This window comes from Capra hircus, chromosome 13, assembly GCF_001704415.2.
Source record: "Capra hircus breed San Clemente chromosome 13, ASM170441v1, whole genome shotgun sequence".
NCBI lineage: Eukaryota > Metazoa > Chordata > Mammalia > Artiodactyla > Bovidae > Capra > Capra hircus.
In genome coordinates, this window is record NC_030820.1 from 42,334,102 (window position 1) to 42,359,700 (window position 25,599).

General features: G+C 38.7%; 1 protein-coding gene across 5 annotated transcripts in view; it reads right to left on the reverse strand.

Annotated features, from left to right (window-relative positions):
* FAM208B (family with sequence similarity 208 member B) overlaps positions 1 to 25,599 on the reverse strand; it is a 70,363-nt gene that overhangs the window by 41,028 nt on the left and 3,736 nt on the right. For 4 of the 5 annotated variants that reach the window (XM_018057298.1, XM_013968582.2, XM_013968583.2 and 1 more), the window contains exons 2-6: positions 23,270 to 23,443; positions 10,982 to 11,115; positions 4,027 to 4,172; positions 3,643 to 3,738; positions 2,502 to 2,574 (exon numbers count right to left, since the gene is read on the reverse strand). In XM_018057298.1, coding sequence (XP_017912787.1) covers positions 2,502 to 2,574; positions 3,643 to 3,738; positions 4,027 to 4,172; positions 10,982 to 11,115; positions 23,270 to 23,292 — 472 coding nt within the window. In that variant the 5' untranslated portion in view covers positions 23,293 to 23,443. The remainder of the gene's footprint in view (positions 1 to 2,501; positions 2,575 to 3,642; positions 3,739 to 4,026; positions 4,173 to 10,981; positions 11,116 to 23,269; positions 23,444 to 25,599) is intronic. The other variant, XM_018057295.1, reaches the window with a different exon arrangement.

Genomic DNA, 25,599 nt, shown 5'->3' on the forward strand with positions numbered 1-25,599 from the left:
GACAGGTGGTCTGGTACTCCCATCTCTGAATTTCAGAATTTTCCAGTTTATTGTGATCCACACAGTTAAAGGCTTTGGCATGGTCAGTAAAGCAGAAACAGATGTTTTTCTGGAACTCTCTTGCTTTTTCAATGATCCAGCGGATGTTGGCAATTTGATCTCTGGTTCCTCTGCCTTTTCTAAAACCAGCTTGAACATCTGGAAGTTCACAGTTCACGTACTGCTGAAGCCTGGCTTGGAGAATTTTGAGCGTTACTTTACTAGCATGTGAGATGAGTGCAACTGTGCGGTAGTTTGAGCATTCTTTGGGATTGGAATGAAAACTGACCTTTTCCAGTCCTGTGGCCACTGCTGAGTTTTCCAAGTTTGCCGGCATATTGAGTGTAGCACTTTCACAGCACCGTCTTTCAGGATTTGAAATAGCTCAACTGGAATTCCATCACCTCCACTAGCTTTGTTCATAGTGATGGTCATATATTTCATTCATTTTACTTGAGCCAAAAACTATAAACATACATATCCAGTAGTGCTATCTTATCATCACACCCAGCATGTGAAGAAGAATGTGTATTTGTAGGAACAATGCAGCCTCTACTCCACACCTCCTACAGAAACCAGGCTCTCAGAACATCAACAATAAACTCATGCAACTGTCACATGGAAAAATGGCCTTGATTTTTAGAGGTATATGCTGAGGCCTTTGCTTGTAACTCACTTCCACATTTTTCAGGAAAAAAAATGTTTTTAGATAAATGAAGAGGATTAATGCGAAACATTATCTGGTAAAGATAGGTGATGGGTATATCATACCATGCTACTTTTTTCTACATTAACATTTTTCATAATGAAAAGAAGGAGATGTTAAGAAGAATAGGGGAAAAGAAAAAAAGGTTTCAGGTAAACTGTTATTTGAGTTGTGAACTTATCCTCTTTCATGTCCTTTAGGATAGCTGAATAGAAGTTTAAAAACATTTCCTACACACAGAGTTACCATACAAGCCAGCAATTCCACTCCTAGGTATAAACCCAGCAAAAATGAAAATAGTTGTCCACATAAAGACCATATGTACCAGAATATACACAGTAGCTTTTTAAAATAATAGCTAAAAAGTAGAAACGAAGTGTCTACCAACTGCTGAAGGGATAAGGAAAAAGTGGTACAATGGAATATTATTCAGTCAAAAAGCGAATCAAGTACATGCAACAACATAGAGAATCTCAAAAACACTGAGTAAAAAAACAGTTACTCACAAAAGGTCAGATATGATTCCATTTATACGGAATGTCTGGAATAGGTCAATCCATAGGTGCAAAAATGAAAACAGTGGTTGCCCAGGCTGGTGGGAGGGGAGGGGACTGATGAAAACAGTCTGAAACTGACTGTGCTGACTGTTGCACAACTCTGAATGCCCTAAAAGAACACTGAACTGTATACTTCAAATGGGTGAATTGTATGGTGAATTTTATCTCAATAAAGCTGTTATTACAAAGAAAGGGCCAGCAAGAACCTAGCCATGAAGCCCCCTAGTCTTTCTCACCCCTGATCTCCAACTTCTACAGCATCTGACACTGCTAACACCCCTCTGGACACCTTCTGCTTCCTGTGAGACTCCACCTCCAGATTCTTCATTCACTGGACTGCTCTCAGCTCTTCCTCTTCCTGTCCTCGCCCCATGTCCCCATCCCTTGGTTCCATAACCATCTAAATAAAAGTTCTGTTCTTCACCATCTGTGCTGCCCCATGTAACAATATCTTTGGCTTCAACTAACATGCACCCTCTGCCACCTTGAGCCCCAACCTCTAGTCCTCATCCCTCTTCCAACTGTTTTCATCACCAGCAGGATAGCTTCCAGAACACTTATGATGACCTACTGTTTCTCAAACAGCTTACTGAAGTAAGTGTTCATTTACTGCGAGCTTACTAGGTGTAAGCTCCATGCTAAGCACTTTACATAGTCTCATAATCCTCACAACAAATCTAGAAGATAGTTTTATCTATTTACAGATGAAGAAAGTGAAGCTTAAAGAAAGTAGGGCTAAAGCACATTCTTAGTGATAAGACTACCTTTTTCCTGTAACTCATCAGCCTGTCTAAAATCTCTCCTCTATTGATAATATCAATGCAGTGCAAATTTAACACTTTATATTTGATTATTTCCTTTCTCTACTCCTCACATCCCACAGTTGCCCTTTGGTCAGTACCATCTATTCTCTATTCCTACTGCCATATGATAGTTAGGAGGAAAGCCTCCTTAGTCCCAGATGATAGCACTGACCTCTTGGCACTGAAAGATATCTTCTAGTCCAATCATCTTTTAAAAGAGAGAACTCTATTAGAAAACCTTAAGTTCTTAGATTCAAAGCTCATGTATATATTTAAAGTTCTGATTCCAAAGATTATTTATCATCAATGAAACTAGCTTTTAATATAGACTCTTATGTAACTAACTAAATTCCACTTCACCTTGTAAAAGAAATTCTCCTTCCTTATAGACCATACCTTTCGCTGGGTCTCCCAGAGTGGTGATAGCACTGCTGCCCACACAGAGTCCATGCTGACATACCAACTTCGCCTTCAACAAAAGATCAGACTGCTTATATCATGTTTTGGAGTCAATGAAATAACTATAATTTACATACAAACTTTCAATACAGAATCTGTACACTATATGCATTCAGGGCACAAAGCAAGTTTCTGTATAGCAATTGTGTTTCAGTTAATATTAACAATTTAAACTTTTTCATGAAATTTTACCATTTCTGCTAACGAAAATGTCATTGGCAAAACCAAATTAAACAAGCTCACAGATTAGTCCTCTCCTGAAGATTTCTTTTACAATTACAGCTTGGGAATCATGAAATTTGAAAATGCCTTACCCCCAGATGACCTTTATTTTTTCTTAAAGTATGAACCCCTAACATATCTTATTTGGAAGTCAACAACTAAGTAAATAAACTCTCTGGTATTACTATGTAACCATAAGGTATATGCTAATGTTCACTATCCTTTAGCAAATCTACCCCCATTCTTTAAAAATCATGATCCCAACCAAAATACTACCTGTGAATTACTTTAAACTGGATCACAGATCTCTGGCACTGATGGAAGTGTATCTAGAAGTCACACACATCTTTGGAGACATACCTGCACACAGCAGTTTCTTTCTCCACAATTTAGGTATAAGCAACAATATATATGTTCAATTTTCAAAACAGCATGAAACAATTCCAAGTAACTAGAATGCTGAAAGTGTTCATCTTATCCCCAAAACCATGTAATTTAAACTTGAAAAAACTTCCATGAGAAATAGAAGATATCTATGTAAACAATGATCCAGAATGGAAAAATATCCATTCACTCCACTAAAAGGCATTATTAATACTTAAGAAGTCTGTATTAATTGAAATCTCACTACAAGCTTACAAATGTATATAAGATAAAACTAAAGAAAACCTTAAAAAGTTGTAGAAATCAAATCTCTTTCATGAGAAGCTTTCATTGTCATTTACACTGCTACCTAAAAAAGACTGATGAACTGTAATGTTACAAGTTTTATAGAATCAATGTTTAACTTTAATGACATAATTAATTTTGTACCTTAATATCATAAAATTAATTCTCTAAAACCAAATTTCCTTACCTGATTTTCAGTTTCAAACAGAAGAAACCCGTAAGTTTCTTGAAGTTCTTCGTGAGTATAGTTACTTGCTTTTTTTTCTTGGTAAAAAGCTTTGTACTGTATAGAGAATAATCAAATGTTATTAACATGTTATTTTGCCTTCCAAATTAATTTTTTTAAAATGCATCAACTGAATTCCTCCTGCTAAAAGACTAATGAAATTTATTATTTTTCTATTCCCTAGAATATATAATAATTACCTTTCAAGTGATTACCAAGGATCGTTTATCGTGCTAAAATGTGATAGCTAAGAAGAACTAGGCTCAAATATAAAAAATGATGGGTCTATTTCTTTAAAACTAAAATAAAACTAACCACAGACACACTGTGTACCAAGCACCTCACCTCATTTAAGAAAATGTCATTTTTCACCAAAGTCACTTCACTGTACTGAAAACCATGCTCAGATGCAGAGTCCAAGTAAGAAGTATGGAGAATTGAAACTGTCCTCTGGAAGAGAGAGTCTGAACTCAAGGATACTGTTTCAAAAACTGTAAAACACAAAAATAATGCAACTGTTTAAGATAACCAAAGGCTGGGGAAAGTGGCACATTAAATATCACTGACCAAGTCATTCATTTCCTTCCTGCATAACAAAGACATTTCCATTATGTTCTGGCTATCATATCTGGACTATCTTCAAAGACCTCATACTTAATGAAAATAACCTAAATGGATTATAACAATGGATGAATTACTTTTAATGCAAGAGTAAATCCCTTTAGGTTTAAAGCTGGGTGCTGTAATCAAGGCTGTAAAAGAGATGCATCTATAGTGTCAAGCTGGAAGTCAGCGACTGCTTAGATCAATGCTTCTTGTTCCTAAGTTTTTGTAAATCTAGGCTACATTTTGGAGAAGGCAATGGCAACCCACTCCAGTACTCTTGCCTGGAAAATCCCATGGACAGAGGAGCCTGGTGGGCTGCAGTCCATAGGGTCGCTAGGAGTGGACGTGACTGAGCGACTTCACTTTCACGCACCAGAGAAGGAAATGGCCACCCACTCCAGTGTTCTTGCCTGGAGAATCCCAGGGACAGGGGAGCCTGGTGGGCTGCCGTCTATGGGGTCGCACAGAGTCGGACATGACTGAAGCAACTTAGCAGCAGTAGCAGGCCACATTTTGACAAACTTAACCTTCCCAGTGGCTCACCAAATCTACAGGGAAGTTTGTGAGGTTCCACGGAAAGGGGCTACTACTGCACACTCATTTGACCCTGGAGTACAGGATGAAGGGAGCACAGGCTAATAGGAGTTTTGCCAAGAGAATGCACAGGTCATAGCAAACACCCTCTTCCAACAACACAAGAGAAGACTCTACACATGGACATCACCAGATGGTCAACACCAAAATCAGACTGATTACATTCTTTGCAGCCAAAGATGGAGAAGGTCTATACAGTCAGCAAAAACAAGACCGGGAGGTGACTGTGGCTCAGATCATGAACTCCTTATTGCCAAATTCAGACTTAAATTGAAAAAAGTAGGGAAAAACCACTAGACCATTCAGGTCTGACCTAAATCAAATCCCTTACGAGTATACAGTGGAAGTGACAAATAGATTCAAGGGATCAGATCTGATAGAGTGCCTGAAGAATTATGGATGGAGGTTCGTGACACTGTACAGAAGGCAGGGATCAACACCATCCCCAAGAAAAAGAAATGCAAAAAGGCAAAATGATTGTCTGAGGAGGCCTTACAAATAGCTATGAAAAGAAGAGAAGCAAAAGGCAAAGGAGAAAAAGAAAGATATACCCATCTGAATGCAGAGTTTCAAAGAATAGCAAGGAGATATAAGAAAGCCTTCCACAGTGATCAATGCAAAGAAATAGAGGTAAACAATAGAATGGAAAAGACTAGAGATCTCTTCAAGAAAATTAGAGACACCAAGGGAACATTTCATGCAAAGATGGCCACAGTAAAGTACAGAAATGGTTTGAACATGACAGAAGCAGAAGGTATTAAGAGGTGGCAAGAATACACTGAAGAACTATACAAGAAAGATCTTCATGACCCAGATAATCACGATGGCATGATCAGTCACCTAGAGCCAGACATCCTGGAATGTGAAGTCAAGTGGGCCTTAGGAAGCATCACTACGAATAAAGCTAGTGGAGGTGAAGGAATTCCAACTGAGCTACTTCAAATCCTAAAAGATGATGCTGTGAAAGTGCTGCACTCAATATGCCAGCAAATTTGGAAAACTCAGCAGTGGCCACAGGACTGGAAAAGGTCAGTTTTCATTCCAATCCCAAAGAAAGGCAATGCCAAAGAAAGGCAACGCCAAAGAATGCTCAAAATACCGCACAACTGCACTCATCTCACACACTAGTAAAGTAATGCTCAAAATTCTCCAAGTCGGGCTTCAACAGAATGTGAACTGTGAACTTCCAGATGTTCAAGCTGGATTTAGAAAAGGCAGAGGAACCAGAGATCAAATTGCCAACATCTGCTGGACCACTGAAAAAGTGAGAGTTCCAGAAAAACATCTACTTCTGCTTTATTGACTACTCCAAAGCCTTTGACTGTGTGGACCACAATAAATTGTGGAAAATTCTTCGAGAGACGAGAATATCAGACCATCTGACCTGCCTTCTGAGAAATCTGTATGCAGGTCAAGAAGCAACAGTTAGAACTGGACAAGGAACAACAGACTGGTTCCAAATTGCAAAAAGAGTATGTCAAGGCTATATATTGTCACCCTGCTTTATTTAACTTATATGCAGAGTACATCATGAGAAATGCTGGACTGGATGAAGCACAAGCTGGAATCAAGATTGCTGGAGAATTATCAATAACCTCAGATACACAGATGATATACCACACTTATGGCAGAAAGCGAAGAACCAAAGAGCCTCTTGATGAAAGTAAAAGAAGTGAAAAAGTTGGCTTAAAACTCGACATTCAGAAAACTAAGATCACAGAATCCAGTCCCATCACTTCATGGCAAATAGATGGGTAAACAGTGGAAACAGCGACAGACTTCATTTTTGGGGGCTCCAAAATCACTGCAGATGGTGACTGCAGCCATGAAATTAAAAGACGCTTGCTCCTTGGAAGAAAAGTTATGACCAAACTAGACACCATATTAAAAAGCAGAGACATTACTTTGCCAACAAAGGTCCGTCTAGTCAAGGCTATGGTTTTTCCAGCAGTCATGTATGGATATGAGAGTTGGACTATAAAGAAAGCTGAGCACAGAACATTTGATGCTTTTGAACTGTGGTGCTGGAGAAAACTCCTGAGAGTCCCTTGAACAGCAAGGAGATCCAACGAGTCTATCCTAAAGGAAATTAGTCCTGAATATTCACTGGAAGGACTGATGCTGAAGCTGCAACTCCAATACTTTGGCCACCTGATGCAAAGAGCTGACTCATTTGAGAAGACCCTGATGCTGGGAAAGATTGAAGGCAGGAGGAGAAGGGGACGACAGAGGATAAGATGGCTGGATGCCATCACCGATTTAATGGACATGAGATTGAGTAAACTCCGGGAGAGTTGGTGTTGGACAGGGAGGCCTGGCATGCTGCAGTCCATGGGGTCACAAAGAATCGGACATGACTGAGCAACTGAACTGAACTGCACACTCAGCAAACACATCAGAAATTGTTTTTCTCTGAGCCTTCCTCACCAGCCTGGAAACATCTACTGAACTTTACTTCTTATGGATTGTACTAGAAAATCATCATTTTATGAAAATAAAAATTCATTACTTTTTTTGAAAGTGCTTTTTTCAAACCATACCCACGTACCATCTGAGATGCTAGGCTACCTCTCCTATGAAAGCCATGTTTCCTATAGTTGAGAATTAATGACCCAATCAAGCAATTCTCCTGGTTGGGCCTGTGTCCTTTTTACGAGTCCTCACTCAGCGAGAACTGAGACTAATGAAGTCTCATAACATTTAACTATTTGCTTTGTCTACTCCTTTCTATTTGGATCCTCTATTCTCTTTAACAATGTGGGGAAAAGGATACACATGGATTACTTCTAAAGAGAACAGAGTAATGTTTATAACACTGGAAGTTTTGACCTTACAGTATAAATAAGTATGTTAATATGGTTTCCTACTTTTATCAGAACTCAGCCAATTACATTAAAGTTCAAAAGTTGGAGAATATAAGCTTTTTAAATAAAATTAATTTATGAACAACAGATTTTAAAAAAAACCCTAAACTATTAAATTAAAACAAACATTTCAGTAAAATTAATTTGTACTAAACTGTCCTAACACTTTAATTCACAAGGTAATTTGAAAATGCTTTTAATAACAAAACTTCCTAGAGTTGAAAATAAAAGATTATAAAAAGGAAGGAAGGAAAAAAAAAGATGAAACATTTATTTTTATTTTTCCTCAGTTTCATCTTCTCTCTTTCAATATTAATATAATGAAGTGAAAGTGAAAGTCCCTCAGTCGTGTCGACTTGCTTTGTGACCCCATGGACTGTAGCCTGCCAGGCTCCTCTGTCCATGGAATTCTCCAGGCAAGAATACTGGATCAATATACCAGTGTTATTAAAAAAAGAAAGAAAAGAAAAGGATATTCTAAAGAGCTTCAAATAGCAAAACACTAATGACAGTAATTAAAAAGCTATGGCTTTGTTCACTTAGGCTCCATATCTGTGAAAGATTTTGCTTACAAGATACAAAAGTTCTTGTAGTTCTGGAAATGAACAAACTATGATTACCAACTATCTTAAACTGTACGCAATGTTAACAGATAGGCACAGATTTTAAATTTCAGAAGTAGTAAATACTACATATTTCCCCAATTTTGAGTGTCAATGCACAATAATAAACTGAAGGAAGAAATAATGCAATTAAAAAAAAAACAAAACCTGTCTAACACAGTGTGGGGAATACAGTTCCCAATAAAGCTATGACTAATGGTAATGATTTAAAATAAACAAGGCAGAACAAGTAAATCACTTATTTTGTACTTTCATATTGTAATTTCTAAGACTATTTACGGTTAAAAACGCTTCCCCTTTTAGGTTAGCACTCAATAGCCATACGTTATAAAAGTAACAATTTTTACAGTTGACAGAAGGAAAAGCATATCAAAAGAAAACTTTATGGAAAACCATGGTAAATCCTGCATCTTTCATGATTTCATAATAAATAACCTTGATTATACTCTCAAGAAAGTACAAGTTTCCTGCTCTTTATGTAAGGAGATAGATAAGAATGTTTATTGAGAAGTCTCTGCCCACACAACGCACTCTCACTTAACCCCCTAACAAATGTACAAATCAAGGAGCACTAAATAAAAGGATAGTTTTATCTTTTTTGCTGAGCAATACACATGCTTTATAAACCATTCAAGAGTATCAGAATATTAAGAGAAAGAAGTGGGGGCTATTCCACAAAGAAATTTAAACAACATCTAAGAGGGTAACTAGAAAAAAATCTGATTGTAAAGTGTAAAGAGTATCCCGTAAGACTTAAGTGACAAACACAGTGCATACGGAAAAAATTTAAGTTCAATCAAAATGGCTGTAAAAACTGAGTTAATGCTCTTTACTGTAGCACCTGGCTTTGGGTATATTTCTCTTGCCTGGAAAATCCCGTGGACGGAGGAGCCTGGTAGGCTGCAGTCCATGGGGTCACTATAAGTCAGAGATGACTGAGCGACTTTCCTTTCACTTTTCACTTTCATGCTTTGGAGAAGGAAATGGCCACCCACTCCAGTGTTCTCGCCTGGAGAATCCCAGAGAGTGGGGAGCCTGGTAGGCTGCCATCTATGGGGTTGCACAGAGTCAGACACGACTGAAGTGCCTTAGCAGCAGCAGCAGCTCTGCTATTTCTGGATTTTATTTTAAAAGTTAGGTCATGCTTGACACAAGAAGCTGGACTCTGCTCACAGTGCTCTGAATCATCTCCCCCTTTCTCAAACTCCATCAGGGATACTGAGTGACTGACATGAGGGACACTTCTTTTTCTAACTTCTAGTAAGAGAGACAAGGAAATTATAAACCAATTTCTCATGCTATGTTACAAGCATCTGTTTTCCATTTTATAAGCATCTGGTCTGAAAGCAAATAATGAGATGAACAAATGGCAACAACTTAGGTGTCACAGTAATTCTAACAGAAACTAACCACTTCTACAATTCCCCTGGACATATCCTGTCTGTGATTAAGCAACAGCATTTTCACTCTAGATGCCTATATAGTTTATCTCCTCGGTTATTTGATAGTTGTTGAAGGAATAGCCCAGTCCTTAATCACCTAATCTGAAAAGGTATCTTTGATACCTTTAAGATATCAAAGGACTGCCAGTTTAAGATAAATACAACTTCTTCAGAACACAGTTTGTCAGGAAGTAACAAAAACTTAAAATGGGCATACTAAATAACCATTTCATTCCTGAAAATCTATTCTTCAGAAATATTAGCTAAGTGCAGAGGTGATAAGTACAAGGATGTTCCACATACCAGCACCTGTAACACGAAGAACAATGGAGATAACCTAAGTGAAAGTGAAAGTCGCTCAGTCCTGCTGGACTCTTTGCGACTCCATGGACTATACAGTTCATGGAATTCTCCAGGCCAGAATATTGGAGTGGGTAACCATTCCCTTCTCCAGGGGATCTTCCCAACCCAGGGATCAAACCAAGGTATCCCACATTGCAGGCAGATGCCTTACCAATTGAGCCACCGGGGAAGTCTTGGAGATAACCTAAACTGCAATCAACAGGGAAACACCTTGCAACTATTAAATAAAGACAAAGTAAATCTGTATATACTAATGTACAAAGATATCTACTGTATACTATTGAGTGAATAAATGCATTATATAATGTTATTTTGGTAAAAAAACTTATGTGTTTCAAAGTATACAGAAAAAGATCTAGAAAGAGATAGGAAATCTAACAGTTAACAGTGTTTATGCCAATGGTGATTGGGGAGTGGACAAAAAAGGAGACCTTGTACTTTTACCTTACATATGTTACTACAATTTATATTTTTCTTATATAAGCATGTATTACTTCTACTATTTAACATAACTTAAAATCAAGTAGAATAAATAATAATTTCAAAGAAATACAGAGAGTGACAGTTTCTCTTGAACACCTATTTTCTGATGCAATTTGAAAACTTAATTAACCTTAAATTAAAAACTTAAAAAAACTTAAAAAACCTATCAATTTTAGACTAATAATTACAAAAATTTTGCAGCTACTAGAAATTATAATTTTTTTCAAGTCCTTGCATTTACATGATGTAAATTAAAATTTTAAAAATTGCATTGTTCAACTCTGGATTCATTAACAATAACTTAGACCATTTGTTTAATACCCACTCTTTTCTGATATGAACCCTGTCTCAGTCTTCTCTAAGAGGGGATGCAGCTGGGAGGGTGGTCTTAATTCATTTTCAGCAAGTATACCCCCAGAATTCTTGACATACTCCTGTTCTCTGTTAATGTCATAAATGCTAAAACAAAAAAAGAAAAAATTAAATCATAAAGTGAGTAGTTCTATTTTGGGCATATCTACTATATAAATAAATGTTTACTGACCATTAGGTACAATTTTGTAATATTTACTTTGTCAAGGCTCCAGAGCTAAAGGCTAAAGTTCTACTGATTTGCTCTATAAGAAGTAATAATACACATAAACTGAAATGTTGTTTCTCCAATCCTTTAATTTCTAAAGGAAATTTTCCTCACAGAAATAAACAGAAATCACTTTTGCCTTATTGAAAAAAAACCTTTCAGACAAGATCAGGGTGGTACAGTCCTACGGGGAAAATAGCCTCTCAAAGTGAAGAGATTATAGAACCACACCCATGTTCTACTGATTGGAAATAATAAAATCAAACAGAACACAAATAAAACTTCTCTCTACCCTTAAATCCAGTTCAGTTCAGTCACTCAATCGTGTCCCACTCTTTGCAACCCCAAGAATCACAGCACGTCAGGCCTCCCTGTCGATCACCAACTCCCGGAGTTCACTCAAACTCATGTGCATTGAGTCGGTGATGCCATCCTGCCATCTCATCCCCTTCTCCTCCTGCCCCCAATCCCTCCCAGCATCAGGGTCTTTTCCAATGAGTCAACTCTTCGCATGAGGTGGCCAAAGGATTGGAGTTTCAGCCTCAGCATCAGTCCTTCCAATGAACACCCAGGACTGATCTCCTTTAGGATGGACTGGTTGGATCTCCTTGCAGTCCAAGGGACTCTCAAGAGTCTCTCCCAGCACCACAGTTCAAAAGCATGAATTCTTCGGTGCTCAGCTTTCTTCACAGTCCAACTCTCACATCCATACATGACCACTGGAAAAAACCATAGTCTTGACTAGATGGACCTTTGTTGGCAAAGTAGTATCTGTTTTTTAATATGCTATCTAGGTTGGTCCTAACTTTCCTTCCAAGGAGTAAGTGTCTTTTAATTTCACGGCTGCAGTCACCATCTGCAGTGATTTTGGAGCCCAAAAAAATAAAGTCAGCCACTGTTTCCCCATCTATTTCCCATGAAGTGATAGGACCAGATGCCATGATCTTAGTTTTCTGAATGTTGAGCTTTAAGCCAACTTTTTCACTCTCCACTTTCACTTTCAGCAAGAGGCTTTTTAGTTCCTCTTCACTTTCTGCCATAAGGGTGGTGTCATCTGCATATCTGAGGTTACTGATATTTCTCCCAGCAATCTTGATTCCAGCTTGTGCTTCTTCCAGCCCAGCGTTTCTCATGATGTACTCTGCATATAAGTTTAATAAGCAGGGTGACAATATACAGCCCTGACATATTCCTTTTCCTATCTGGAGCCAGTCTGTTGTTCCATGTCCAGTTCTAATTGTTGCTTCCTGACCTACATATAGGTTTCTCAAGAGGCAGGACAGGTGGTCTGGTATTCCCATCTCTTTCAGAATTTTCCAGTTTATTGTGATCCACACAGTTAAAGGCTTTGGCATAGTCAATAAAGCAGAAATAGATGTTTTTCTGGAACTCTCTTGCTTTTTCCATGATCCAGTGGATGTTGGCAATTTGATCTCTGGTTCCTCTGCCTTTTCTAAAACCAGCTTGAACATCTGGAAGTTCATGGTTCACGTATTTGCTGAAGCCTGGCTTGGAGAATTTTGAGCATTACTTTACTAGTGTGTGAGATGAGTGCAATTGTGTAGTATATGATTCAACCTTCATTAAACAAAACTGTTAGTGCTGACTATTATGTATCTAGTACTATGCTATATCTTGGATTTCATGAGACAAATGAAACTGTCTCATTGAAAAAGTGTTTATAATGAAAGTGCCTGTGAAGCCCAGGGATCTTAGAATGTGCTCACAAAATATTCCTAGAGTGACCTCTGGGAAGCAAGGGTTGTGTCTTCTGGTGACAGTGGTCTCAAAGAGGAAACCAGTTGAGTTGGAAACCTCTTCCACCTCAAAGAGGTGGAAGTCAAGACCTTCCCAAGCCAGATTACACTTCCAAGTTACAAGAGGAGTAGCAATAAAGGCACCATATTTTTAAAAACAATCCTTGGATGAAGGAGCAAAGGAGGGAACCCTTAAGACTGAAAACTGCTCTGTTGCATCACTACACTGGACTCAAACACATCTTCAGAGCTAGAATAAGATGAAGGCAGAGAGAGAGTATCTTTTCCTTTGTCCTTTGTGAGAAAACTTTCCCAGAATTCTCTCTGCAGGCGGTCATTCTCACCTTACTGGTCAGAACTGAGTCACGTTTTTACTAAAACAGCCACGAACCAAGGAGAGTAGAATTACCGTAATGAGCTTAGAGTAATATTCACATAGCCCCACCATTCTCATCCTCCCATGCTACTCCTGAAGCATGAAATTCCCCCCAAATCTAGGCAAAATTGTGATCTGGGGGTATGTAAGAAAAGGGGAGATAATTATTGGAAGGCGGTCACTGACATCATCACACTAAGGTCTTAGAACAAGTCAGTGGTAGGTCTACACTAGAATCCTGGTCTCCTGACTCACAACTTAATTCTCCTCTCGACATAATGAATGGATACCATCAATACTGCTACTTTTCTAAAGAATTTTAAATAAATCGACACAACTCCACCTCAAATCCTTTTTGAAAAAAGGTATGTATAACTATACATTATTTTTTTGTAAAACATATTGAATTTCCCAAATAATGAACTGCTTGCAGTTTCTCATGTGTATCATGCTTCTACCTCTGCATTTGCTCCTACTTCTATTGCCTTGAAAACATATACACTAGTGCGCCCCCTTTTTTGGCTTCCTTCAGATTTCAAGTATCAGTGCCTCTCTGAAACATTTCATGACATATCCCATCTCAATGACAGTGGCTGTTTGTATCATTATGTACCCACTGTATCGTGTTCCAGATTCTAACTGGTGTGGCTGTTTTTAGGAGAGTTCTTCAGCTTTATTATCTAATCTCATCCCGTTTTCTGAATAATTCCTCTTTTAAAAATAGAATCTCTTCTTTCATGTAAGTTATATCTTCTTTTTTCTCTTTAAAGATACTACTGTTTCATTGTGTTAAAGTTTCTCCTGTTACCTGCAGTAAATCTAATTTCTACCAAGCTCCTTTTATTTTCTACCTGTTTATTCCTGCTTGGTCTCTTCTGTGTTAGAGAATTCCAACAAATGACTGGTGATCCTTGGCTGTCTGTTTACGTTTAACTGTGAGGCACTTAAAGCTGACTGAAAGTCTAACGCATGAGCACCACTTCCTGACCAGCAGCCGTCATTCCTGCAGGAGATCTGATGGTGATGCAGCTGCTGATTTAATCAAGTGAACTCAAAAAGCCCTATCTGTTAAATATTTTGTTGTGGGTTGAAAAGTTTCCCCAGAAAAGAATCCTTTAATACCCTGTTGAGGGGAAGCATAAGTGGCTCATATGGTAAAGAATCTGCTGGAAATGCAGAAGACCCGGGTTTGATCCCTGGGTAGGAAAGATTCCCTGGAGAAGGCAATGGCTACACACTCCAGTATTCTTGCCTAGAGAATCCCATGGACAGAGAAGCCTGGTGGGCAACAGGTCTATGGGGTCACAAAGAGTCTGACATGACTGAGCAATTAACACACTATAACACACAAAAGCTTGACTACTAGTTCTGAGAACCACGCAGAAAAAGACAGCTCTGGTTTCACCATTCCATATGTTAACTTTCACTTAATCCTTATCTTTATTTAGGATCTTCACCCCAACCTCAGTTGTCTAGAGCCTGCCTAGTTCATGTCTCCTGACAATAAACCTTCAGTCTTCTGTCAGGGTAGAAGGAAGGTGGCTATCTGGGTATGTGGAGTGAAGAGGATCAATTACTTCTATTTCTATTCCACCGGTATTTCTACCTTGAGAAAAGCTTGGTACCTCTATATCCTGATCCTTTCCCAGATTCTGTGAAGGAAATCAGCTTGCTTCTCTTGTTAGCTTATTCTCTTCAGCATTGTCTAATCCACTAAATCATTTAGTACTTAACTACCTTCTTTCCATGAGCTTCCCCATAGAAAGTGGCTCAGTGGTAAAGAATCTGCCTGCAATGCAGGAGATACAGGTTCCATCCCTGGGTCAGGAATATCCCCTGGAGGAGGGAATGGCAACTCACTCCAATATTCTTGTCTGGGAAATCCAATGGACAGGGGTACGTGGTGGGTTACGGTCATGGGGCCGCAAAACAGTTGGACAATACTGAGAGACTCAACAACAACAACTTCCTTCTAGTTTCCCAAATATTGATTTCATTTATCTTCTCCTTCCTCATTCTCTCGATCTTTGTGGATTTTTATCTTTATTCTTTTACTATAATCTTAGCGGGATTTCCAGAGGACTGAACAATTGGACGTGTCATGTAACTGAAGTGTCTACTTAATATGTCTCAATAAAAAATATGCAATATACCATCTATCATAGTAGCTCCTATTACCATTATTTTTATTTCCATTTTTATAATTATGAAGACCTCATTTTATTTATTTAAGTATTTACCACTGACCTAATTACATATCAAATCTTCAACAAATATTAAAAGAATTAATTTTTAGTGCATATGAACTCAATAACCATTTACTCAAATATACGAAAAGAACAAAGTAGATCATCAATGCTATTCTTTTAAAGCACTCTATTTTTCCCCCAGAGTACTTATCATAGTTTATAATTATATAATCATAATTATTTCACCAATGTCTACTACCCTAATAAATCAAGCCCTATGAGGACAGGAATCATGTCTGTTTTGTTTACTTCTGATTACCCAGCATCAGCCCAATGCCTGGCACACAGTAGATGTTTAGTAAATATGCATTTGATAACTGAAAGGAAAAATTATGTAATCTGTTCTAAAATTCAGAAAAAGGAGCACAGCTTCCCAATTTGTTTTTGTAAAGCAAACACTAAAATCTGAAAAAAAAATACATAAGAAAGGAAACTACAGATCTCTCTCTTATGAACTGTTGTTCAGTCACTAAGTTGTGTCCAGCTCTGTGCAACCCCATGGCTTCCCTGACCTTCACTGTCTCCCAGGATTTGCTCAAACTCATGTCCACTGAGTCAGTGATACCATCTAACCATCTCAACTTCTGCCACCCTCTTCTCCTTTTGCCTTCAATCTTTCCCAGCATCGTGGATCCTTGGTAGCTCAGATGTTAAAGTGTATGCCTACAATGAGGAAGACCCGGGTTCAATCCCTGGGTCGGGAAGATCCTCTGGAGAAGAAAATGGCAACCCACTCCAATACTCTTGCCTAGAAAATCCCATGGACGGAGGAGCATGATAGGCTACAATCTTTGGGGTCGCAAAGAGTTGGACACGACTGAGTGACATCACTTTCACTTTCATCACCTTCCGAGCATCAGGGTCTTTTTCAATGAGTGGCACTTTGCATCAGGTGGCCAAAGTATTGGAGCTTCAGCTTCAGCATCAGTCCTTCCAATGATGATTTAGGGTTAATTTCCTTTAGGATTGACTTCTTGCAGTCCAAGGGACTCTCAACAGTCTTCTCCAGTACCACAGTTCAAAAGTATCAATTCTTCAGCACTCAGCCTTCTTTATGGTCCAACTCTCACATCCATACATGACTACTGGAAAAATCATAGCTTTGACTAGATAAATCTTTGTCAGCAAAGTAATGTATGTTTCTGCTTTTTAACCTGCTGTCTAGGTTTGTCACAGCTTTCCTTTCAAGGAGCAGGTATCTTTTAATTTCATGGGTGCAATCACTGTCCACAGTGATTCTGGAGCCCAAGAAAATAAAATCTGTCACTGTTCCAAACTTTTTCCCTATCCATTCGCCATGAAGTGATGGGACTGGATACCATGATCTTAGTTTTTTCAATGTGGAGTTTTAAGCCAGGTTCTTCACTCTCCTCTTTCACCCTCATCCAGAGGCTCTTTAGTTCTTCCTCACTTTCTGCCATGTATAGTATCACCTTGATTCCAGCTTGGGATTCATCCAGCCTGGCATTTTGCATGATGTACCCCACATATCATGAGCACTAGATCTTTCCTCATGGCTCAGACGATAAAGAATTTGCCTGCAATGCAGGAGAACCATGTTCAATCCCTGGGTTGGGGCAGATCCCTTGGAGTAGGAAATGGCAACCCACTCCAGTATTCCTGCCTCCAGAATTCCACGGACAGAAGAACCTGGTGGGCTATAGTCCATGGGGTTAAAAAGAGTTGGACACGACTGAGCAACTAACACTTTCACCCTGCATATAAATTAAATAAGCAGGGTGACAATATACAGCCTTGACATCCTCTTTTCCCAATTTTGAACCAGTCTGTTGTTCCATGTAAGGGTCTAACTGTTTCTTTCTGATCCACATCCAGGTTTCTAAGGAGACAGGTAAGGTAGTTTGGTATTCTCATCTCTTCAATAATTTTCCAGTTTGTTGTGATCCACATAGTCAAAGGCTTTTCCATAGTCAATGAAGTAGCAGCAGATGTTTTTTGGAATTCTCTTGCTTTTCTATGATCCAATGAATGCTGGCAATTTGACCTGATTTCTCTGTCTTTTCTAAACCCAGCTCATACATCTGGAAGTTCTCAGTTCATGGACTGCTGAAGCCCAGCTTCAGGATTTTGAGCATAACCTTATTAGCATGTGAAATGAGTGCAATCATCCGGCAGTTTGAACATTCTTTGGCACTGCCCTTCTTTGGGAGTGGAAGGAAAACTGACCTTTTCTGGTCCTGTGGCCACTGCTGAGTTTTTCAAATTTGCTGACATGCTGAGTACAGCACTTTAACAGCATCATTTTTAAGGATTTGAAACAGCTCAGCTGGAATTCCATCACCTCCACTAGCTTTGTTCGTAGTGATGCTTCCTAAGACCCACTTGACTTCACACTCCAGAATGGTTGACTCTAGGTGAGTGACCACCCCATCATGTTTATTTGGGTCATTAAGATATTTTTTGTATAGTTCTCCTGTGTATTCTTGCTACTTCTTTAATTGCTTTTTGTGATTCTTCTGTTAGGTCCTTACCATCTCTGTACTTTATCGTGCCCATCCTTGCATGAAATGTTGCCTTGGTGGTGGTGGTTTAGTTGCTAAGTCGTGTCCTACTCTTGTAATCCCATGGACCATAGCCTGCCAGGCTCCTCTGTCCATGAGATTTTCCAGGCAAGAATACTGGAGTGGGTTGCCATTTTCTTCTCCAATGTTCCCTTGGTATCTCCAATTTTCTTGAAGAGATCTGTCTTTCCCATTCTATTCTTTTCCTCTACTTCCTTGCATTTCTCTTATGAATACTAAAATCCTAAAATATATGTACTGGCAAAGAGAATCCATGAGGAACTAGAATGACAACAAAGGTTAATTAGGGTACATTCTTGAAGTGTATGACAAACCACACTAAGTCAAAATTATCACGAGGGGCTGCTGGAGCATAGAATGAAGGTGGAGAGCCATAAGTTAATGTGTCCAAAGGAAGTTACTGCATCAGTTCAGTTGCTCAGTCGTGTCCGACTCCTTGCGACCCCATGAATCGCAGCACACCAGGCCTCCCTGTCCATCACCAACTCCCGGAGTTCACTCAGACTCATATCCATCGAGTCGGTCATGCCATCCAGCTATCTCATCCACTGTCGTCCCCTTCTCTTCCTGCCCCAATCCCTCCCAACATCAGTCTTTCCCGATGAGTCAACTCTTCGCATGAGGTGGGCAAAGTACTGGAGCTTCAGCTTTAGCATCATTCCTTCCAAAGAACACCCAGGACTGATCTCCTTGCAGTCCAAGGGACTCTCAAGAGTTTTCTCCAACACTACAGTTCAAAAGCATCAATTCTTCGGCGCTCAGCTTTCTTCACAGTCCAACTCTCACATTCATACATGACTACTGGAAAAACCATAGCCTTGACTAGACAGACGGACCTTTGTTGGCAAAGTAATGTCTCTGCTTTTGAATATGCTATCTAGGTTGGTCATAACTTTCCTTCCAAGGAGTAAGCATCTTTTAATTTCATGGCTGCAACTGCAGTGATTCTGGAGCCCCCCAAAATAAAGTCTGACACTTTCCACTGTTTCCCCATCTATTTCCCATGAAGTGATACTTCTTTCCAAATAGATGACTTACACAAGTTTTTGTTGATGCCCAGTATTTTTTTCATTTATGTAGTATTAATTTGGCCATACTTAGCCTAAAAAAAAAACCCTGACACTCCCAAATAAATCTATTCATTTAATGTAACAGAGAAAAAGTCCTACCATAAACTGTCTAGAGGAAAGAAAAGCTGATTACAAAGAAGTACTAATATATATGTGTGTCACACACACACACACACATATATAAGGCCTTAAGAACATATACTATGATTTAAATGGTGGTTATCATCTGTATAACACTTATCAATAACTGATCTTTTTCTTGTTTATTTATGTTCCCACCACTAGATTATTATAATAGTTTCATGAATACAGAGTATCTTTTTCCATGCTGTACCCCAGTGCCCAGAACAGTGCCTGGTACAGTTAGGTTTCAATAAACATTCACATAACCAGTAAATCAATCAGTATTCCAGATCACTTCATTTCCCTACTTAAGCCCTGAGACCCCACTGTACACACTGCTCAGTGGCCCTATGAAATCCAGCCCCTGCTTACTCCCTCCACCTTACCTGATCCACCTTCCTACTAAGGTCCAGCTACCCTGGTCTTTCCATTCAAGCTCTTTGCTCTTCTCAGGCCTTTGCAATTGCTGATATTTCTGACTGGAATGCTGGGTCTTCTGTTATGCCCGTGACTTAGCTCCCTCTCTTCTTTTACTGAAATCTAGAAGTTATTTCCTCAGATGAACCTCTGATTACCCCCAACTAAAGTAGGCATTTTCTTTGAAGCACTCACTACTTCAACTATCTTGTCAATTTACTTTTGAGGTGTGTGTCCCTCTTCCCCACCAGAATGTAAGGCGCACACAAGTAGATACTGTCTTGCTCACAAAGCCCCCCAGTACCCAGGAGAGCTCCTGGACCATGGTACCCAAAACTCTACCAAGTCACCTTTGAGTGCATCAAATACAGCTAATTTTTGTTTCTTTTTTTTTTTTTTTACAGCTTTATGTATTACCTGAAATTTTATGTAAGCATAAATATAATCTGGGGAAATAAAGCTATTTTCATTTTGGAAAAAAAAGATCTCCCATTGCCCTAAGTAGTAGCAAATTAGTTTTAAAAAATGAAGACAAAGCAAACAAATGGAAATAGCATTTCCCATAAGCCCAAACAGTAAGAGACCCATAAGACAAAGCTCCTGTATTTAAAACAGAAGATACCATAAATCAGAAACATATGATTTTCATAACAATCTTAAAATATATAAAAACGTCTGCCATGCACAAAAGTTTAAATGTTTCCTAACGTCAAGATAATCACGCAGATAAAGAATAAAAACCAACGTATTCTTGCTATTATTTGGAATCACTGCTTTAAAGGACACAGTTCAAAGGACATCCTAAAATACTACATGTCTACACACACACACACACACACACACACGAGATGTGAGGAGTGCTGCTATCTTCTATAGCAGCTTGGCAACACACACACAGAGACACACACACACACACACATGAGATGTGAGGAGTGCTGCCATCTTCTATAGCAGCTTGGCAAGGGTCTCCCCTAAGATGCTCCGTAAACCTGACTTCCCAGATGGCTCAGTGGTAAAGAATCCACGTGCCTGCCAACGCAGGACACACGGATTCGATCCCTGAGTAGGGAAGATCCCCTGGAGGAGGGGGATGGCAATCCACTCCAGTATTCTTGCCTGGAGAATCCCATGGACACACGAACCTGGCGGGCTACAGTCCACGGCGGTGGCAAGAAGTTGAACAGACTGAGCCCCTGAGCCCTAGCATCCCGGCGGCACCACCAAAGCTTCACTCCCTAAAGCCCCCCGAGGGTGGGACACCTAGAGTGACCCTTCTGCCAGTCTGCTAGGCACGGCAGGCAGGCAGTTTACCCGCCAGGTGGGCGTCGACCCCTCCTCCTCACCTCATGATGCGTGGGGGAGGGGGCTTCCCTTCGCCCCGCCGGCCCCGCCTGCCTGCTCCCGCCAGCGAAAGCCAGCGTGGTGGGCGGCGCACACCGCTCCGCGCCTTTAAAAGTCAACCGCGCGGGGCGGAACCGCCAACCCACACCCGCACAGGCCCCCGCGAAGCGGGTGGGAGTTGCGGTCGGGGCCGAGTGCGGACAAGCAAGCAGGGCTCCCTCGGGCCTCTGTCTGACGTCTCCCAGGACTCCTAGGTGGACAGTTTTACTGTCATTTTACAATGGTCGCTCCAAGCTTCAACTTCCTCGAAGGTGTCTCGCCCACAGGTTATTCAGTAACTATGCAGGACTGCAGATCGCAGACCTAACCCGAAATCCACATCTTTTCACTACAGTGACCCCAAGTTATTTTAACTCCTCGCTGCTATAAAGCTTTCCAGTTACTGCCTACGTAAACTCCCTGATTATGGTTTCACTGGGCATTGTTGCGTAGTCGATAAAAATAAACGGTCTACTGGATATGGTTTATGGATATTCCATATATGCCCAGCAGATGCTGATTCCAGCACTCAGGGTCAGGATTGGGGGTGCTTGTCCCTCCCACTAAGCCACAGCAGCCCTAACAACATCAACTAAAAGTAAAATTGGTGTACGTGTGTGTCAAGTGTCTGGCCTGGTCTAAGGACATCTTTTACTTTTGGCTCATGTTTTAACCAAGTAATCTAACACAACCATATGCATTTCCCGGACCATATCTGCATTTGCTAGAGGAAAACTAACCAGGAGCTCCTAGAGAATCATTGCTGCTATGGTACTGTACAAATAGAAAGCATACAGGGAAACCTTAGCTCACAAAGCAAGTTACTTAAATTCATAAAGAATTACGTAGATGAATTACTATGTAAAATAGCAAAATAACTTTGGGCATTTAGTATATGCAATGAGAGTACAAGTGCCTTCTTTGTAAAAAAAAAACAAATTACTCCCATTGCAAAAAATGAGTTATGGCTTGGCAATATGATATTGTTATTTAACTGTGACTGACTTTTAGACTTAATATTCAATTTTTGAAGATTAGTTTTACATTTTCAAAATTGAATCCTACAATAAAAAAAATTTCTGTGTATCACACAGATACTTATAATCTTATATTTTTCAAATTTTGTTCCCTTCCTTGCTATGCTATGTAAAGTCAACAGATTCTTTGGAGAACACTTTTCCATAGTCAAGATTATGCACTTTTTATTGGAATCACTTCAAAATTTATATGGTGCCATTTTCAGACATCTGTATAAAGGAAACTCATCTTTGTTCTGGTTCATCAAATTAGGCTAAATTTGTGCTTTAGTATTAAGCTATCAATCTGCAATGAAATGACTGCATCAAACTCATTACTATATTTACTACAAGGATACTGTTAAGCAGTTTTGTCCTGACAAGAAAATCCTAAGAATAAATTTCTTTCAGGGTCAATGACATTTTAAGACCTGCTGTGGATTATTTTGATTGTTACATCTAACAAAAGGGAAAGTGATACCTAATTTATGCCATCACAATTTTTTTCCCCCTTCCTTAATTGCTACCGCCCCTAGATAAATCACATAAAAATGCCCTGGGCAAAGAACAGGACTATTCACTAAGGATGGCTCACAGAGAAGTAGGGGATAACCATAGAGTTGAGCAGGTGCTTTAACTGGTCAAAACAGGTCTCAGGAGTTGGGGTCGTGAATATTCTTTCTCTTAATTAGGGAACAAGTATACCCAAAGGTTCTAAACAGGGTCAGAGGGGAGGGAAGGCAGAGTCTTCAACACAGAATATTACCTAGGGATTTAGTTACTCAATTAAGTGTTAAAAATCTCATTAAAGAATTTCATTAAGAGAAAACAGAAAGTATGCACCAGACACTTCTTATAAAATTTGTAAATAAAAAAAGAGAACCCAAATTCAGAAACAAAAGGCCAACTGAGTTAATCAATAAAACCCCAAAGCTGATTTTTTTGGAACAGACAACCTTCAGCAAACATAATCAATGAAAAGAAAAAAAAAATCAACAAAAGGAGGCTAACCACAAACACAGGGGAAATGTCTAAAATTATGAATTATCACATGCTATTTACACTACTAAATTTGAAAATCATGAAAATATAATTTACTAACATTGGTCTAAATGGAAGAAACATCTGAATAAACCAATTATGATGAAAAAACGGAAAGAGTAGTTGCAGTCCTACTCCTCTCCAAAGACCAGTTTCCGAGTTTTATTGTCAAGTTCACTTTTCACTATTCAGATTAACAAAAATCCACCAGTGGCAATGCAGTCTGTTGGGGAAACTGTGGAAAACAAAGGGAAAAAGAAGTAAAAGGCCAGGAGAAAATTACTATGAAAGTTATAAAACATTTATTTATACATTAGATAAATATATCAATAGACTATAAAAATGGAAATCCACAGTCTAGAAATTATAAAGCCAATAAACATATTTCAAAACACCTCCAATACAAACTTAAGAAAGGCAAATAAGTCCCAAGATAAAAATACAATGAAGCAGCAGAAAGCTAAAAACAAAGAGAAAAATATCAAAGTAGTCCGAGAAAAGCAACTAAGGGACTGACAGCTGACTTTTCAATAGCAATAAATGAAACCAAAAGACAGAGAAATGAGATCTTTAAAGTGCTAAAAGAAAACAACTGCCAACCTAAACTGCTATATTCAGCAAAGACATCTTAGGTGATGGTAAAATAAAGATATTTTCAGGTAAACACAAACTGAAAAAGGTTATCATCAACAGACTTTTAGTAAGTTATTCTAAAGCATATAGTTCAAGCAGAAGGAAAAGGCCCTAGATGGATGGTCTAAAAGATAAAATAATCAATGAATAATAGAGAAAGTAGCAAAAATACACTGCCTGCAAAACACAACAATAATTCTAAATGGGTCTTCTTCTGTCTGGTGAGAATATTATTTATTTATTTATTTTTTGGCTATACTGCATGGCATATGGGATCTTAGTTCCCTAAGCAGGGATTCAACCCATGCATCCTATATCGGGTGCATGAAGTCTTAACCAATGGACTTCCAGGGAAGTCCCTGGTAATATTTTTTTAAAAATCAAAATACATGATAAAAACATGTAAGTCATGAGGGGTTGAATTAAGTTAAACGTCTAAGATTCTTGTATTATCTAAGAGGAAGGTAAAAATATTGGTCACTTTTAGATTTTGAAAAGTCAAGGATGCATATTTCTAGAACAACAATAAAAAAGTATAAAACTTCCAAATTAGTATATCGGAAAAATCAAGTGGTGAAAGATATTAAATAATTGAAATGGTAAAAGATATTAAATAATTATTTAAAAAACAAACAGAGAAAAAAGAAATATAAAACAGGACAATTAGAACAAAGGGCAACTAAGCAAATATAAATAGACTGTATCTCAGCTAAAAATGTTTTTAAATTGCATTAAAATTCCAACAGATGCTCTTTAAAAGAAACACATCTGAAATACATGTGTTTCAAATCTACAGTTACCTCAAAATAGTTTAATAAATGAAAAAATGGAAAATAAACAAAAAATATATGATAGAGATAATCGCAAAGCCATAAAAGGATTCCAGAAAAGGCTAATATAACTGAAAAGCTACAGGCAAGATGAATTAACAGAGAGGGAGGCAGGGAATTGGGAACAGATATATGCAGTGTCAGAAGCAATCAGAGAAATGCAGTTGAAAACTATAGTAATAAATCATTTATCTTCCACCAGAACAGCAAAATTTTAAAATGTTGGACAACGCCACATTAGAGAGCCTGGAGAGCAAAGGGAGGTTTCATTCATGGTGGAGTATAAATCAGAGTCATCATTTGGGAAAAGCCTATCTAATGAAATTGAACTTGTACATATCCTCCCAATGGATCTAGCAATTCCACTACTAATATGCCTAAATGATACTACTGTGTATATGGACTTGAAAAAATGACCAAGAATGTTTATGGCACCACTAATTATTGTAGCCCAGTGGTGGAACTAACCAGTATGTTCATAAAAAATAAAATGGATAAACATATATTATTATAATAGATTATTATACTTCAACAAAAGTCAATGAATCACAGGAGTGATTCCCAAAGTGGTGATGATAATGTAGGTGATTTTTTGATATTCTATATTGAAATGTGTCATCATTTGGGAAATCTACATAATTCAGTGAACTAATATCTTTCACACGACCAATGCTTGGGTAAAATATCCCTTTAAAATGCAAGCTAGACTAACAGGTTTTAATGTCACAGAGTTTGAGAAGTTATTTGATTTTAAATTCTACACTGTGGCTAACCTTTCAGAAACTGTTAGGATTTGATGAGCATTAAAGAATATGAGATGGTTGGATGGCATCACTGACTCAGTAGACATGAGTTTGGGTAAACTTCGGGAGTTGGTGATGGACAGGGAGGCCTTGCGTGCTGTAGTTCATGGGGTTGCAAAGAGTCG